Source organism: Rhipicephalus microplus, chromosome 4 (genome assembly GCF_043290135.1).
Source record: "Rhipicephalus microplus isolate Deutch F79 chromosome 4, USDA_Rmic, whole genome shotgun sequence".
Classification (NCBI taxonomy): Eukaryota; Metazoa; Arthropoda; class Arachnida; order Ixodida; family Ixodidae; genus Rhipicephalus; species Rhipicephalus microplus.
The window spans coordinates 147,649,827-147,666,760 of record NC_134703.1 but is presented as its reverse complement, the minus strand read 5'-3'; the positions used below and the strand labels follow the sequence as shown (position 1 = coordinate 147,666,760).

Below are 16,934 nucleotides of genomic sequence, written 5' to 3'. Positions count from 1 at the left end.
CTGAGAATGATGCTGTTACGCAATGCACTGTCTGCATCCTAGGAGATCACTTAAAGCTTTCAAACCCTAGTGGCATATTAAGTCTTCACTTCTATTATTAGATTCTCCATGCAATACTTAGTGAATAATTCAAAACTGCATGCAGAAACAGCAGCAATGGTGACCTCACTTGACTTCAGGGAATAGAAATACCGTCACTATTTGGATCATACAGGCCAATGCCAGTTAAATGGGTAGTTGACAATGGCTTCAATATGGTACTAGTCTGAAGATTTTACACTTATTCAGTGGCAGTCACGTAGATGAGCATCCAGCCAACAATGCAGCAAAAGTTTCCTGAAATAACTGCCCACATACGTCTGCCATTGCTCTTTGGACAGAAGGTATGCTTCTATATTGGCGACATTACAGTCAAACAGCAGAGGTTGCCATTTCAGTAAAAACTTTATTTAACAATTGAACCAAACACTGGACAAAGCCCTTGCTGATAATTTACACTTCCACTGCGTCTCTGCGCTGAGGAAGACTGACGGCAGCAAGAAAAATCCCCGCACAACTGCAAAACTTACATGCAAAAGATAATGCACCTGTACAGGCACTTCCCCTGCAGCCAGCATGCGACAATAAAAGGCATTTCATTCAATGTTTGAAAGCAAATTGAGAAAAGGGAGGGCCAAAAATACGGATCAAGAAAAAAAATTGTGTAGAGTGATGATGATGAGGATGCGCCTGACGGCACCGTCCCTAGAGGCCACCCCCTTTTCTGGGCCAACTTTGGTGTTGCCTTGCGTGATCAAAAGTTCATTTGACGCCTGTCGTAGGCAAGCAGATGTACATAGACAGCAGCGCCCCCCCACAGCACACAGCTCTTGGAATGTGCATGGCTGCAAGGGTGACCATTTTTTTTTTTTTTACAATCGTTGCAAGACAAAACCTGGTTCACCAGTAACAACCTATACAAAGCTTATATAATAATGCAAACTAATGGGTAACCACCAGAGGCACCCAAAGCAAGCAAAAGCTTCAAAAAAAAACTTGTTCAAGACTGAAATGAATGGGGGAAAATAAAGCTAGGGACAGGTACCGAGGATGATGCGATTGTGATGCTGCAGTTTGTTTCTCTGTCCGCCGCTGTACAAAGTCTACAGGTGACAATGACGAAGACGTTTAAAAAAAAAACTAAAGTAAAGATGCCGGGATGTTCCAATTGGTGTTGAGTGCTTCTCCCGCCCTCCCTCAGTCCTCCCCGTCTTCTTCCTCTTCCCTCTTCCGCTTCTGGCCCTTCGGAGACTCGTTCTCTGCAAAACAACAATCAGTGCCATGAGCACTACCACTCAAACACCACTCGTCAAAACAATACGCGCAATCATCCTGCCGACTCACCGTCGCCGTCTTCGTCGTCATCCACATCATATGGGTTGTAGAAGTCTCCTTCACTTTCCTCCTGAAAAAGAAAAACGAAATAAAAGAGACGTGCAAAAATGTGTAAGACCATTCTAGCCAATACTCGGCACCACACACAGACAACATTTCACAGTTTACCATAAATGGCTGCTAAATGTAAGCACCAGCTTTGCAGAGTACAAGGCATTCAATGTTTTGCACAATACAACGCCTGCTTTTCGAAGAAGTACGCTGCACAAAAGGTGCTTACTAGCCAGCACACATAGATCGGCTCCACGTTAACTCTCTCTCTCCATATATAAATGGTACTAACATCAATGTCGTCTTTTTCTAGGTAATCGAGACCGACCTCTTCCTCCCCATCTTCTCCATCTTCCTCATCAACATCGTCATCTTCCTCGCCTTCCTCATCATCTTCGTCATCCACGTTCACTTCATCGTCATCATCCTCTGTGGGGGGAGGGGGAATACGGAAAAGTGAGCCTTAACACAAAACACACTTGCACAAGCACGCTAGCAAAAACCTGCCTCACCATCACTCTCGCCCTCTCCATCCACTTCATTCTCTTCGTCGTCCTCTTCGTTACCTACGAGGGCAAATAATAATAAAGGGCTTCAACTCGGTCCACAACATTCACAAGAGTTGACCTAGCACAAATCAAGTGAACACAGCCTCACCATCCTCATCGTCCACCTCGGAATCCTCGGCCTCCTTCTCGTCTCTGTCGTAGCCGTCCAGGTACTTAAGGCTTGGGATGAGCTCGAACACCCGGTCCCTGTAGTTCTCGATGCTGGTAACTTCGCAGTTGAAAAGATCGAGGTTCTTTAGGTTTTTGAACTCTTTCTGCAGAGGAAGGCAGGCACGCATTAGTCCGCCCCGCGAAGACGCGCGGTCGGCGGAAAGCAGAACACTCGCTCACCAAGGGGTCCAAGGTCTCCAGCCCTTTGATCTTGTTCCCGCTCAAATTTAAATGCGTCAGCTTGGGGCTCCCGTGCAGAAGGTTGAGGCCGCCCGAGATCCTGTTGTCGCTCAGCTCCAACTGCACACGAGAGATAAGACATCAGCCTCCCGCCATGGCACACGCAAACACACATCTCCACACGCCAGCTCACCTTTTTAAGGTTGGGTAGCTTGGGGAAGCCCTTGAGACTCGTGAGGCCGACATTGATGAGGCTGAGCGTCTCGAGGTTGACGAACTCCTCTGTGAGGCCGACGATGGCGGTACTTCTGCAGTTGTCGAGGTTGAGCTCGTGTATCTGCGGAGGAGGGAACGAAGATTACACGAGCCGCCGCGGCGGAGAGGCAGATGCCGATCGCGACGCCACACGGCTAGCACGACGCGAAACACGCCGCGCACAGCAATCGCCGAGCCCCGCGCGAGCACGCCCAGTCCCAGCGACATGGCCGCTCGCAAAAATTACGTAGTTTCAACGTAAGCGCGCCATTTCTCCGGCACCGGACACAAAGAGGATCCATATTGAAAAGAAGTGCGCGTACACATAAACAAAAAAAAAAAAAGAAGCGCGAATCGGCGCGTTGCCAAACTCGAAAAATAAAAACGAGACCACAACCGCGGGCGACGCGGCTTTGAGAAAGGGTGATTTGCGGCTGAACCTAATATTTTGGCCGTTCCGACGAGATACCGAGGTACGGATGCCGAACGAAATAATTGCCAACTTTTTCTTCTAACTTGCGCTGCCAATCCAGCCGAGAGTCAACATGGCGGTCGATTTCCAAGCAACCAAGGCCAGACATGGCCCAGGGCTGACATAAGCCGCGGTCGGGGCGTGCTATGGCTCGCAACGACCAACGGACACCGAGAAACGAGGTACGCCTGCATAACGCGGGGCAAAATGCGATCATTTCGAGCTGCCAATCGGCGAACACCGCGGGGCACGCACCTCCGGCCGATAATGGCGGCGTACCGGTGCCGCACAACGTGGTCTAGTACGGTCCACACAAACACAACCGGCGACACCGATAACTGCGGTTCAATACCGAAGTCACGCAACAACCCGCTCGGACACTGGGTGCAAGCCAGCGAATGAAGACCTTACCAGAGATGACACTGCGCGCTCCTCTGGCTAATAGCGCCATGTTGACATTCAGGAGAAAACCGTCCACGTTATGCATGTGACGCTTGGATCATTTTTCTCGTGCAGTCGGATTGCGAGAGTGCCGGACGAAAGTGCGAAGGGCTTAATTTAACACGGGGCACACAATTACATACGTGGATGCAAGGCGATAAGTAGTCAATTTTCAAACATTTTGGGCGGCAAGCTGCCCTCTACGCCATGCGATGATTTTCCTATTTGACGCACTTTCTGTGTAACGGAAACTCGCCACCCACGCCGCGAAGCAACGCGACAAGCACAAATCGGCACGAATTTGCGGAAAACAAGCGGTGACTACTGGAACCGCCGGCATCACATCTTTCCCACAGGATGCACTTCTAGCGCTCGCATCAAAAAGTGTGAGGTTGCAGAAAAATTAGATAATCGGCGCCTGTTGCGAAGCCGCGACGGTAAAAACGAGAGAAAACATTCACCTGCTCGGGGTTTTTGCCCCGCTTCTCCAATTCAATCCTCTTCTCCATTTGCACAACAGCAGCCGAGGCGGATGGCACGCAGCCGACTTACTCGAACACAGGCAGCGCTGAAAAGCAAGCGCCAAGCAGCGCGGCAACCTCAATATGGGGTCCTCCTTCAAAGTACATGTACGCCGTAGCAAACTAATTACTATTCATGAGGTCACGTTCAAATCGTCCAATCGCAGGCGCCGAACGATCGGAGAAGGACTACGTCACGTGGCTCTCCGGGCATCCGATTGGCGGAGACGAAAAAAATAGTATTTTCAGCTTTGTGAGCCACCACACCACACCTCGATTATTTTTCGGACTAACACAATAGTTACTGCGCGTGCAACTGCCAGTAACGGGCGATTTAAATCGGTACGCGACGCCTTACAAACGGTGCAAGAAATCAGCTGATCACCCGCGCACCTCCGCGATGTGCCGGTGTTCGTGAGCGGTAGGTAAATAGCTACATGTCTTTCGACAAAGCCGATTTTGTGACAAACCCAGCTGCGCACGTTTGTTTCAGGTTTTTTTCCTTATTTTTTAATGTGTCATGAATGACTTAAAGCAAACACCACAACTGCACGCAGTCGTCGCAATAAAAGCCGGCGTTGCTAGGATACAACATTGGGCAATTATTTGCTGATCACGTGTTACGTGGTTCGCCATTTGCAAGAGCTGCGAAGCTATCGAGAAATGAGATTTCTCGCTATGTATTTTGTGCGAAAAACTTGAAAAAACGCTTACCAGAGCCTTTCGCATGTTCTCTAGTCGATATCAGCGCTTGCTTTACGCAGAGACCTCTCGATTAAACGGGTCCGCAACGGCGCCATCGCTGATGTTTGTTTGTTAGGCTTTCCACGGCTGCCGCGCACTAATTTTCGTCTTCGTTTCGTGGCACCCCGACACGTTTCGACCGCACTTGGCTCCGACAATGTCGCATTCAGCGTCAAGTCCGCGCAAGCCATGCCAGCCACAGTACTGCAGCGAGGGCTTCGAGACACGCCCGACTCCGTGCCGCACCAGCCGTGCCAACGTACTGGCGCAAAACAGGCATTGCATCCAGCATTTGCGTGGGGGCTGCAACGCGGCCGCGCCTTCGTTCAGTCAAACGGGCCTGTGTTGACATCGTGCGGTTGAGCATGCCAAATACATCTGCGTGCGTGAGTTGTAACAAGGAGCGCAACGACTATCGCCTTTTTATTCCACACCTTCGAGACAAATATCGACACAACAAGCCGAAGACGGAAACACGTATGTGGAGGGTGGAACTACTTTCTTGCGCGCATTCATTTTTTTTTCAGACGGAAGAATTTTGAAGCCGCGATGGGCGCGCCCTTGTCATACTGGGCCTGGCTATGGTGGCCGGTTCGCATTGCCTACGACATGTAACGCGTAGATGCCCACAAACTGTTTCGCATTTTGCCGCCTGCTCCTGTTCAGGTAGCCGCCGCGTCATTCGTCGACATGGGCTTTTTACCCCCTCATGCTCGCTTGTTATTCGATGGCGGGGTAGCTACGGATCGTGCATTAAGCACCACGATGATGTAATGGCATTCCTGACCTTCGGCTATTTTTCTTCCCCTAAGCGTCGATACGCAATTGCTAATGATGTCAGCGCTTCGTCATGCTTAAAAGACTCGGTCAGTTTTACGTCAGCCCTACCAAGCGCCAGCTCGAATCTAACAGCTGACTGCCACTGATTTCATTCGCGAAAAGGAAACAGCTTCTTTCTTTCCTTTGCAGAATTTTCTTTTATTTCCCAGGTCATCCATGAAGCATAAATACATATTTGACAATGCAGTCAATACACCTGCACCGAGTTATGGTCTCCTCTCTTGGCAGCACTGAGCACATTCTTTCTGGAATGTACAGTTGGCCCCACATTTCATAAACAGCCGACTCCATCGAAGCAAGCTCTGCAGATGTTGTGTCAGAGAGTGTTCAGCCATTCATCACCATTCTCACGAAGTCTGAAACGAAAACAATATTGAAGTTTTAATTCTAATGCAACGTTCGGATCAAAAGACATGCTTAAATCATGCAAAGGTTGCAACCTATCACCGAAAGTTGGCCCTTCAAGGCCAGTATATAAACAATGTTTAATGTTAAGTCAGACATGCAATGGCATTTATTGTAACAATGCTTTTATTTAGCATTTTCAATATAATGCATCGTCATCATCAGCCTGACTACGTCCACTGCAGAGCAAAGACCTCTCCCATGGTCCGCCAATCAACCCTGTCTTGTGCTTTCTGTTGCCGCGTTATACCTGCGAACTTTTTAATCACATCGGCCCACCAACTTTCTGTTTGCCCTTCGTGTGTTTGCCTGCTCTGGGACCAGCAGTTATCCTACCAATGCGCATGGTCCATGTCGATTTCTTCTTGATTTCAACTATGATATCCTTAACCCCGGCTAGTTCCCTCGCCCACTCTGCTCTCTTCTTGTCTCTTAAGGTTACACCTATCATTTTCCTTTCCATCGCTTTCTGCGTTGTCCTTAATTTAAGCTGAACCCTCTCTGTAAGCCTCCAGGTTTCTACTCCGTAGGTAAGTACTAGCAAGATGCAGCTGTTATATACCTTCCTCCTAGGGGTTAATGGCAGATTCGCATTCACAATTTGACAATGCTTGTGGAATGTGATCCACCTCATTCTTATTTTTCTAGTTATTTCCCTCTCATGGTTTGGCTCCAAGGAATGTGTCTACCTGTCCCTCGTAGACACATTCTTTTACAACTTCCGGCAAAGTGCTGTTTTCTGCTGACACTGTAGCATATTACTTTAGTTTTGTGCATATTAATTTTCAGACCCACTCTTCTGCTTTCAGTGTCCAGTTCTGTAATCATGAGCTATAATTCGTCCAAATCAAAGCAATGTCATCAACAAATTGCAGGTTACTAAGATACACTCCATTAACTCTTATCCCCAACTCTTCCCAATCTAGGGTGCTCAAAACCTGTAAACACGTCGTAAATGGCATTGGCAAGATTTTGTCTCCCTGCTTTATACCCTTCCTGATTGGGATTCTGTTGCTTTCTTTATGGAGAAATGTAGCGGCAGTGGATCCACTGCAGATTTCTTTCGGCAACATAACGCACATGTGCACGGAAACGCAAGATTCTGCTTAACAACTTGTCTGCTGGTTCGCATAAAAATACCAGTTAAAGGAATAACGTTTCTATTAAATGTGACTATGTTTTCTCGGAATGTGCAGCACTGAAATGTACTTTATAACACTCTTCACTGCGTTTCAATCACCAGACCAGCTGCATCATGAACTCTGCAGATTAAAAAGTGCACACTGCATAAGCCATGATGCATCAAATGAATATATGAACATATACACACAATAATATACTCTATTCCAATGATTGCTGCACTTGAAGGGATCTTGCTTCGAGTCTTCATGGGCACAAGATATAAAGCGGTTGGCAAAAAGCATAACAGTTCAGGCAACCGACGACATATTTATTGTCCATAGTCAATGAATTGATGCTTATGCAATGCAATTTTAAAAATTACAATAATTGCGATACTATGGCCAAAACAATTAGCCAACTGGTCAGGGTGCGAACAGCCCACGCGCCCCATCTCAAAGAACACCTCGGCCAGGTCGGTTTAAAAAATTGGGAAGTGGCAACCCTAGCAGCAAACCTTTACCCACAGAAGAGGACTCCACATCTGATTAACAAATTTTAGGCTGCAACGTTTATAAACTCGATATAACAAACTCGGGATATTGCGAGACATTGGTTATAACGAAGTAACTGAAAAACAGTATTGCAAGTGATGTAATGCTAGGAATATACCGTTACAACGAATTTTTGGTTATAACAAACTTATTTTCATGTAAGATGCAACTTCGTTATAATGAGGTTTGAGTGTATAAATGAACAGCAACAATGTGAAGTATGCACAGATGACCATCATACCTCGCGCAGTCTTTCTTTTTTTAAGCAACAGTAGATGTGCTCCATCCTTACGGCCTGTGGATTGCCGTATAATTATTAACGCGCTCACTGTGGTGTGGGTCATGAGCTGTGCTCCCCCCATGCGGCCGCGATGTTACGACCACGCATCTGCTTGCTGATGCGATAACTTCATCAAACGCAGAGTTACTATTCTTGTTGTAAGATGTTATCAATGATCGGAGGAAGTATCTTCCGGTGTTCGATGCCGTGACCCATTGGTGGGTCACGACGCAGCTGGAAGATGTGCCGAGTGGCCGCCGGTGGGTCACTCCGCACATAACACGAGATCTCAGGAAAGCTTGCTGCAGCGAACGTGTTAAATAAAATGTTATCATTCCATAAGACAGATGTGCAAGTTATTATGAAGCATACTGTTGCAAGTAACTGCAGACTTACTTTTTACTTGTTCATAGTTGCTTCAATTGTTTATTTGCACAGCTAAATCTAAATATATGGAAGCTTTTGCATTCTGCTCCCATTGGAATGCAGCTGCTGCGAACCGGAACAGAACCGCCATCTCACGCAGAGCAGCACGACACCACTGTCGCTAAACCAGCACGCCAGGTGCCGAATAACAAAGCAGGAAAATGGTTATTGCAGAGTCACAATAGACACAAACCAATCACAGTTAACGATGGTGGAGAAGCCTGTGATCAACTGCCAAAAGAAACGCGAAAGAAAAATTGATTCAGGACATCCCAAAGCAACTAAGGAAGCAGCAGTTCCAAACGCAAGAAGAATCAGACTGATAAAGAGAGCTGCTAGGCTAATTTGCACAACAATTTCCACTGAGGTGCCCAGGCAGGTGCACTGAAATAATGATCAATAAGCATTCAATGCCCAGTCACTGGAGAAAGAAATGCATTGTGGATCATAAACCACCGAAATGGGTACCAGCTCTGAAAAAACGGCTGCAGAAACCTCCTCATTGACGATGGAGTGAAAAAGGGCTCGTAAAAGTAGCTAGATGATTGCCTGACCATCATAAGCATGTGCATAGTGCAGGGGAGGCTGCCACCTGGCAGGGGAAGGGGATCCTGGGATACACCTCTGCCCCCACCCACCCCTACTTCCATGAAGAATTTTGTGCTTGCATACATTGATAATACATCCTTATTCACCTCATTGTGATCGCACTGTTGTAACACTGCTCTACCTAAGACATGCACCTCCTTCCCCAGCCATGAGGCCATAGTAGCAGGTGAAAATTAACCGTTTATATGTTGTAGGATCTGAAAGAGTGCCGCTGTCAGGACACATCGGCAGATGCGGTCAGGCAAACCAGAAACGTGTTCAGTGCCTTTTACGACGACGATATCTCTAGCAGAATCAAATATGTCACAAGTGACACACTAAACAACCTTACACAATATTCTAATACAACATCGCAACAAGGCACCGCGAATTCAGCGTAGCCAACAGTGGACTCGACACAAGGGATCCACGGGAAACAGCCCGCGGTTGCAGTTCCCATGGACCCTCCGCAGGGGCCGTCGATCCACGCCAGCCTCTAAGCCGCAAAGGACTTGCTCACATTTTCTGTGCAGCCACCTAGCCTCCCCACAGAGCAACACGGCTGGCGCTACCTCGCTAAGCATTACCCGTGCGAGAACAGCCAACGCCACATCCCGCTCTGTGGCTGTTAAACCTACATAATTCGCTTATTGCACACACTTTATTTCTCGAATAGGCAGCCCTATAACTTCATTAGATCACTGTCATGTATAGAGTGTTGTATCATTACAATTCCCACAAGAAATACAGATATTTGGTTTGTAACGCATTTCCACACTACATATAGATGCCAAGCATTGGCCCACAACGTTCCCAGAACACTTAACACGCACGAAAGCACAATCACCTGCAACAAGAAACAGCTTCACTCACATTTCTGCTCTCTGACTTCATTGTAACATGCAAAACAAACTATTCTCAAAGTTTCTGTAATATTTTTTTTATAGTTTAGTCGTGCAAATAAATTGTATCATGTTACATCTTGTTATCTTGCGTCATATTTTGCGATATCAACGTATGTGTGTTCATGTAAATACATGTGTGTTTTTCTTTTTAAGTTTATAAGTGCCAATGTATTCGATGGTCTATGCACAGTGTATGTTCCTTTCTAGAAAACCTTTTTACCTTTTTTTGTTTTTATAGTAAGGGTTGTAAAATAATCAGTTGGGAAATCATTTTTTAATTAGTACATATTGTTGATGTCTTGTATTGTACAGTGGACTCCCATTAAAAGAAACTTGCTTAAGGGGAAAAGCCCCATAAACGAAACTATCTAGGCACATTTGGTTGGTCTCCTATATATTTAATGATAAAAAGTTTCGGGTAATCGGAACATTTTTTTTTGCTTACATCGGTTAAATGAAACTGAAACGGGCAAAATCCATGAATGGCGGAAGTGGCCACGGCAGTCTAGCAATCATGAAACAAATGCCGAAGCTAGTGTAGCTAAGCCAATCCAGCGATTGCACACGTTCGCGCACACCGAGCAGCAAACGGTCTATTTTGTTCCCATCTCGTCGTGAACTTGAGATGGAAACAAAAAACGGCAGCACAATGCACTTTTGCTGGCAACGCATTCAAGAACTTGACCGCCACAACCTATCAAAGACAGAAATTGTGAAGAAGTTCAATATTTCAAATCCATGAATGGCGGAAGTGGCCACGGCAGTCTAGCAATCATGAAACAAATGCCGAAGCTAGTGTAGCTAAGCCAATCCAGCGATTGCACACGTTCGCGCACACCGAGCAGCAAACGGTCTATTTTGTTTCCAGCTTTTTGTTTCCATCTCGTCGTGAACTTGAGATGGAAACAAAAAACGGCAGCACAATGCACTTTTGCTGGCAACGCATTCAAGAACTTGACCGCCACAACCTATCAAAGACAGAAATTGTGAAGAAGTTCAATATTCCGAAGTCCACACTGTGAGGATACTCAAGAACAAAGGGAAGATTGAAGAAGCTGCAAAGCTTGGGAACTTTACCACGGGCAGAATGCGAATGAAAACGGCGGCGTACGAAAAAATTGAAGATGCTCTTTTTCTCTGGTTCAAGTGTGCGCACAGTGCAAACTTCCTGATCAGCAGCCCCATTTTCAAAGAGAAGGCCAAAGAGTATTTTACTCGCATGGGGATTAAGCACTTGCGGGTGAGCGACGGCTGTCTGAACTGTTTCAAAAAGCGGCATGGTGTTGTCTTTAATATAGTTTCTGGAGAAACTGCGACTGTAAACAGAGATATCTGAAAGCAATATTAGCAACATTTTTCTTTCTAATCGAGTATAGTAGTATTGTATACTTCAAAATGTTTTTGTTCTGTCAGCCACGGTTGGTGCTTTTGAAATAAAGTCATATTTCATTCATTTTCTGGGCTTTGCCTAAATGAAACTTCTTATAAATGGAACAAATTTTCTTGCCCCTTCGAGTTCCATTTAAGAGGAGCCCACTATACTTGCATGTCACGTACTTGTAATTATTCCTGCACTACCACGTTTATGTACAGTTCACCAGGGCCTTTGTCAAGCTATTCTCACGACTTTTAGCCTTGGCGACCTTCCAGTTTTGTCTAGTAAATAAAGGATTTGAAAATGCAACCTATCCGCGACACACGTGTGCATCACGAGGTGCAAATGACTTCACAGGGGACAATAGTAACCCAACAATGTACTCGATGGAACGAGTTATGGTCAGCATCTGTAGTAAATGGTTACTCATTGGTCCAACATGCACACAATTGCCCTTTCTAATCAAGAACGGCCATTCATACTAGAGGATGCAGGAGTGTCTACGTTGAAAGGAACAACCAAATATCAGAAGCGGAAGCGAACCCGAAGTGCAGCAATAAACACATCCACGCAGTGTACCTTCATAGTGGACATTTCCTTGGGAGTCCTCTTGGCCGGCAAGAAGTTGCTCCACTTCATCGTCAGTCAGCTTTTCACCTGGGTCAGCAAAAGAACATGCAAGGGACATATTTTTTTCCCCGCAACTGTCCGCTCATTACACGAAATATCCTACATGAGTGTCCATTCCCCACTCTAGCTAGCTACCCAACCTTGGAGGCTGCACTTGATCTCTAGGTGATTTCCTGGAAGTTCTAAGTGTTAGTACAAAATGGATTCTAAGGCCCGTATTCACAAACGAACCTTGCCCTTAATTCATGTTTTCCTCAACTTCCTGTAGTATCTACATGTGCTATAAAGGTGCAAAAATGGTAACCGGGTGAAAGATAAGGCCAAGACTGGTTCACGAATACTGGCCTAATTTGTTTATCAAGCACAATAAAGATAGAAAACTAATAAGAAAATCTCGAGAAAAAGATGAGGTCTGGGCAATGCAAAATGGCCGATGTTTTCTCAAAAGTTTCAGATGAATTGAAAGGCAATGTGACACGTTGATTTGCCTCTCCCAACACACCAACATGTGACAAGTATTTGCAGTCTTTAAAGGAGATCACCATGAATTTGCCTGTGCTCCCCACCATGCTTTTTGATTTAACTAGCAAGGCTATGTTTAAACAATTTATGGCCAACATAACTACAAACTTTACGCCTGATATAATGCTATTTTGATCAGTGGTTTGTCTTGAGAGTGAATGTGGCTTTTTATGTCAACAAAAGATTAGGAATATAAAGAACAGCAGGAATTTAGGAGCAATGGATTTGAGGAGACTAGTGTTTTTAATCAGTAAAGATGATGTCCAACAACCGAATCGTTAGTCTTTACAACATAGACTTAGTTTGTTCGAAAAAGATTCCAGCCGTTATGTGCCATTACCACACCTCCTCCGATTCAAGACTGCTACAATTCACAAGTACATTACTCATGGATTAGAAAGATTTTCGTTTTTATCATAACAACTGTTACAGGCTACTATTACTCATGATAATTGCATTGTGTCAACGAAAATCTGGCTGCAAACGGTTATGTTGGTTCTCGTGTAAGTGTTCAAGTCAAAATTATGCTGATATGGCACAAAATGTACACACTGGAAATGGAAGTGCATCACATCTTTGCCCATTATATTTAAATTGGTATGTGACCGGCAATGCAGTTTCCCAAGCATAAAACTAATCCCAGAAACATTTTTTAACAAATTGGAACATATGACGACGACATCTGTCATAATTTCAGTACGACTGTGCAGTCAGAGAACATAAACGGAGAAGCAGGCACACCCAGCGCAAACTTTCAACTGAATTTATCAGGCAAGCCAACGGATCCAAATGCCGTTCTTTATGCTCACAACTCACCTAGTGCAAGAAATGAAATGAGCCATGTCCATGCCACACTCTATAAATACATGTTACGAGTATTGTGGCCTTTACAAGCAACATGGCCCTGTGTTAAGCCTCACCCAAGGTGGTCAGAAGGTGCCTCAGCTCGGCTGAGCTGATGTAGCCATTGCCGTCCTTGTCAAAGTGGCGCAGGCCCTCAATGAAGTCCTCGGCCGTGTCTGTGCTGCGGTTCTTGCTGATTGTCTGCAGGATCGGCAAGAACACGTCGAAACTGATCCGCTCGTCTGCGACGCAAGGTAGAGAAAAGTGTCAGCAGTCAGATGGACACAATGCCCTCACTATGCAATGAAAGGGAAAAAGCATAAACTCACAATGGGATACATAAGAACCTGGGGTACATGACCACCTGACACTATCACGTGGAGCAATAATTGGCACTATGGAACAGTGACACAAGATGCAGATAAGGAAAACATGGCACAGATGCATTTGTTTCACCATTTCATGTTCCTGTGCTGCTCATGCATGTTCTTTTAGCATCACATCATCTCAAAACCAACCCAAAGGCATTTTAGTTAGTGAGCAACTGCCACAAATACGGCGACCTCAATATAAAGCGTTAAAAGGACACTAAAGTCAAATAACAATTTATGTCAGAGTGAAAGCGCAATGTACGACGTCTAAAACGCCAATATTTTCAACAGCAGTACCCTACTTACCGAGAAATTAAGGTAAATGCATGAAAACACGTGCCACGAGCAGGACATTTGCAAAATGGTCTCGATGACATCAGACTTACTGCCTACAATTAATCACTAGTAATCAAACTAGCTGCACTAAATAAAGAATTTTCCGTGCATCAAGAGACATAGCGAAATGCTGCTTGTTTGTTTCTGTTTCATCACCGTACGTTACCATTGGAAATGGCACGTGTAGTTCAAAAGTCCAATATTCACCTGGTTAAACTGGACAGGTCGTGCTATTCAGCGGGGCCCAGTTGAACCAAGCACGCCTACGATTTCTGAGGCTATGGCTAAAAATTGTTCAATGGTCATTGTTGCTGCTGTGGCGCCTGATACTTTTACTTTGCTGCTAATAGTGTCGGCGGCTGCACAGTGAAGCCGGGCAACGATGTGTACGTGAGGTGAGACGGCCACTTTTGGGCGAGGGATTTGAAGAGCACTAACACGATGATAACCACTAGAATGTTATTTTATTTCAAAATAAGCACTTCCTTGGCAACAAAAGTAGCACCACCATGTTTCTGGACAGTGATTCCAGCAATGAACATCAACTTAATATTTGCCTTTAGTGTGCCTTCAAGTGACTGTACTACCACACATTTGCCACCTCCGTCTGTGTTCTGTTGTCTACTGTGGGTCGGTTTTATATTTAACTTTCCCCCAACACTCTGCTTGCTCTCAAGATATATAGCGCCCACCACGAGTGCAAGTTCAAACTATTTTCTCGGTTAGCACTCGTCAATGATTACCACTTCATTCATAATTGCTCATTCGTACTTACAGATTCCTGGTGAGAATAAACAGGGTCTACTGGACTACCGATGGAAGACTGACAGCTACGCGACAAACACTGGTGTATGTAATTAACACATGAGCATCATTGAATTCAGCAGCATATTTCACATACTTAATGCATGATCCCTAAGCCACATGTGATACTCTATTCTTTTGTCCATCTGCCACACCCATCGATGGCTTACTTGCTTCTTTTATGCAATGGCATTATGGAATCACTATAATACACACCGCTACTAAAGTTTATTAATTAAGCATGGCCTGGCATTTCGAATGTGCCGTGGTTACACTCTTCATTTCGCGTTTCTGGGTCGTTAAGCTTGATCTTGTCAACAGATTACTCGGGATAGCACAGCTCATTCTGAAATAATGAAATATGATACGTGTTAGGAACAATTTGAATGCGTTAACGCCTCGCCGCCAAGCATTTACACCCCTGCCTGCTTCGTAAGGGGAGAGTTTATACGGCGCTACATTTCTCACATCATGGCGCTACGAGGTGCTCATTTTGCGGAGCACAGCTAGCGACCTACCAGGTCTCAACTGATGGCAGCACTTCTTCACGTCAGCCTCGGTGGGATTCTGGCCAAGGGCGCGAAGCACGTCGCCGAGCTGGGAGATGTTGATCTTGCCATCGCCTCGATTGTCGAACAGGGAGAAGGCCTCCTGGTAGTCTTCGCGAGGAAACAAAAAGAAAAGAGACCAGCAGAAAGAGCTCAAACGCCCGGTTCAGAAACTAGAGTAGCCCACAGCAGTAGCGTTAGCAAGCACATAGGACATTACGGAGCAGCTAACAGTACAAGAGCAACTTCCCGAACCGTCAGTATCCGCTGTTGACATCCGCCCGGAACGGCGACATTAGAACCTCGCAAGTTTTATCATTGGAGAACTGGAAGTTGTCGGCTACGTTCGTAAGATAAGGGTTCATCTCAAGCTGTGAAACAAACGTGAGGTAACGCACCGATTTCAGTGAAGTTGAAGTACTTGCGAAACAAGCGCATCGCGAATTCCCCTGCCACTGAAAGCGCGAGGCTACAAGGCGTCTCTCAATCGCTGCAGTACTTCACTCGCTCGACTGTTGCTTCGCAAGGCTCTGCCCGCTCTTCCTATTATGGCACAAACTACAACACAAAGCCGCAAACCGCGGGAGGGATAACACCGCAGCTTGCATGACAAACTGGGTGTGTCAACAGATCGGCATTCCCGTTTCGAGTTCTTCGTGCTACTCTTTGCTTCACAGTTTTACATCGACTTACCGCTGATTTGATCGTCCGTGTACCCGGCCTGTAAAAACATTAGCAGTCACTTTAGTGGGAGAACACTGGCTGACGAATTCACGGCACAAAAATAACGGACGTAAAACTCTTACCATGATGCAGAGGCAGCAGACAAACTAAAATGGCGCTCCCACAGGTCGCTTACCGCAAGCGAAGTGTGACGTCATTTCCGGCGCGGAAGTGCTTGTCTGCTTGCGTCTGATTGCTCATCGAGCGGTTAGAGGAAGGGGCCGTTCATGGGCCTTGCCACGATTACGTCACAACATGCTCACGTCTAGCGACACAGACATTTTGCTGTTATCGCGTCGTCTCTAAACTTATTTTCTGCCCTTCTGAACAATGAACCAGAGGCACGTGTACGAATACACACAGACGAATGCTTGTCCTTTAGCTGGGCCAGTCAGTTCACAATGTTCAAAAGACCACGAACTCTATTCCTGACTTAGGACAAACAAAAATATAAGCGTAATGGCGAGTGCATTGGTTCATTGTATATTTCAAGTAGAGTGTTGTTCACTTTAAACACTACATTTGAATAACAGTGGACAAAGGAAGTATTTTACGTCTCCGTACAATGACAGCTTAGATTCTTGTCTTGAAAAATAGCACTCCTCTGGTCCACAGTTACATTTATTTTACTAAAATTTCTAGCTCAAATGCTGTTAAACAACCTCAAAACGACCTTCGCGCCTAGTTTAAATTTCACATCACCTCACTTTTTATGGTGAAGCAACTTGTACAAATATGCTAGATTACCACCTTTATCTGCACGTTTACATTAAAATACAGTTATGCCACTATTTCCGCAATGTGCAGCATGTATATTGTACCGTGCAATGGCAGTAAGACACTGCCCCACCGCAATCAATAATTGGGACAATGAAAACGCTGATAATGTCTCCTTCACTGATGTCCCC

The 16,934-nt window shown here is 45.6% G+C and overlaps 2 protein-coding genes across 6 annotated transcripts; both read right to left on the bottom strand.

Moving 5' to 3' along the window:
- Positions 1-425: 425 nt before the first annotated feature.
- On the bottom strand, positions 426-5,538 carry Mapmodulin (acidic leucine-rich nuclear phosphoprotein 32 mapmodulin). 3 transcript variants are annotated; one of them, XM_037423482.2, is made up of 9 exons: positions 4,728-5,538; positions 3,954-4,060; positions 2,518-2,661; positions 2,325-2,444; positions 2,083-2,248; positions 1,938-1,991; positions 1,718-1,854; positions 1,384-1,444; positions 426-1,298 (listed from the first exon to the last, which is right to left on the bottom strand). In XM_037423482.2, the coding sequence occupies exons 2-9, from the start codon at positions 3,999-4,001 to the stop codon at positions 1,237-1,239; spliced, it is 792 nt and encodes a 263-aa protein (XP_037279379.1). In that variant the 5' UTR covers positions 4,002-4,060; positions 4,728-5,538; the 3' UTR covers positions 426-1,236. The 3 variants fall into 3 exon arrangements, with proteins under 3 accessions (XP_037279379.1, XP_037279380.1, XP_037279377.1); XM_037423483.2 differs by lacking the exon at positions 4,728-5,538 and having other exon boundaries at positions 1,754-1,854; positions 3,954-4,125; XM_037423480.2 differs by lacking the exon at positions 4,728-5,538 and having other exon boundaries at positions 3,954-4,124.
- Positions 5,539-5,707: 169 nt separating this feature from the next.
- On the bottom strand, positions 5,708-16,238 carry Mlc-c (Myosin light chain cytoplasmic). Of its 3 annotated transcripts, XM_037423487.2 has the most exons (6): positions 16,110-16,238; positions 15,997-16,024; positions 15,274-15,414; positions 13,322-13,486; positions 11,829-11,906; positions 5,708-5,953 (listed from the first exon to the last, which is right to left on the bottom strand). In XM_037423487.2, the coding sequence occupies exons 1-6, from the start codon at positions 16,110-16,112 to the stop codon at positions 5,925-5,927; spliced, it is 444 nt and encodes a 147-aa protein (XP_037279384.1). In that variant the 5' UTR covers positions 16,113-16,238; the 3' UTR covers positions 5,708-5,924. The 3 variants fall into 3 exon arrangements, with proteins under 3 accessions (XP_037279384.1, XP_037279382.1, XP_037279383.1); XM_037423485.2 differs by lacking the exon at positions 16,110-16,238 and having other exon boundaries at positions 15,997-16,036; XM_037423486.2 differs by lacking the exons at positions 15,997-16,024; positions 16,110-16,238 and adding an exon at positions 15,702-15,865.
- Between the last annotated feature and the right edge of the window lie 696 nt (positions 16,239-16,934).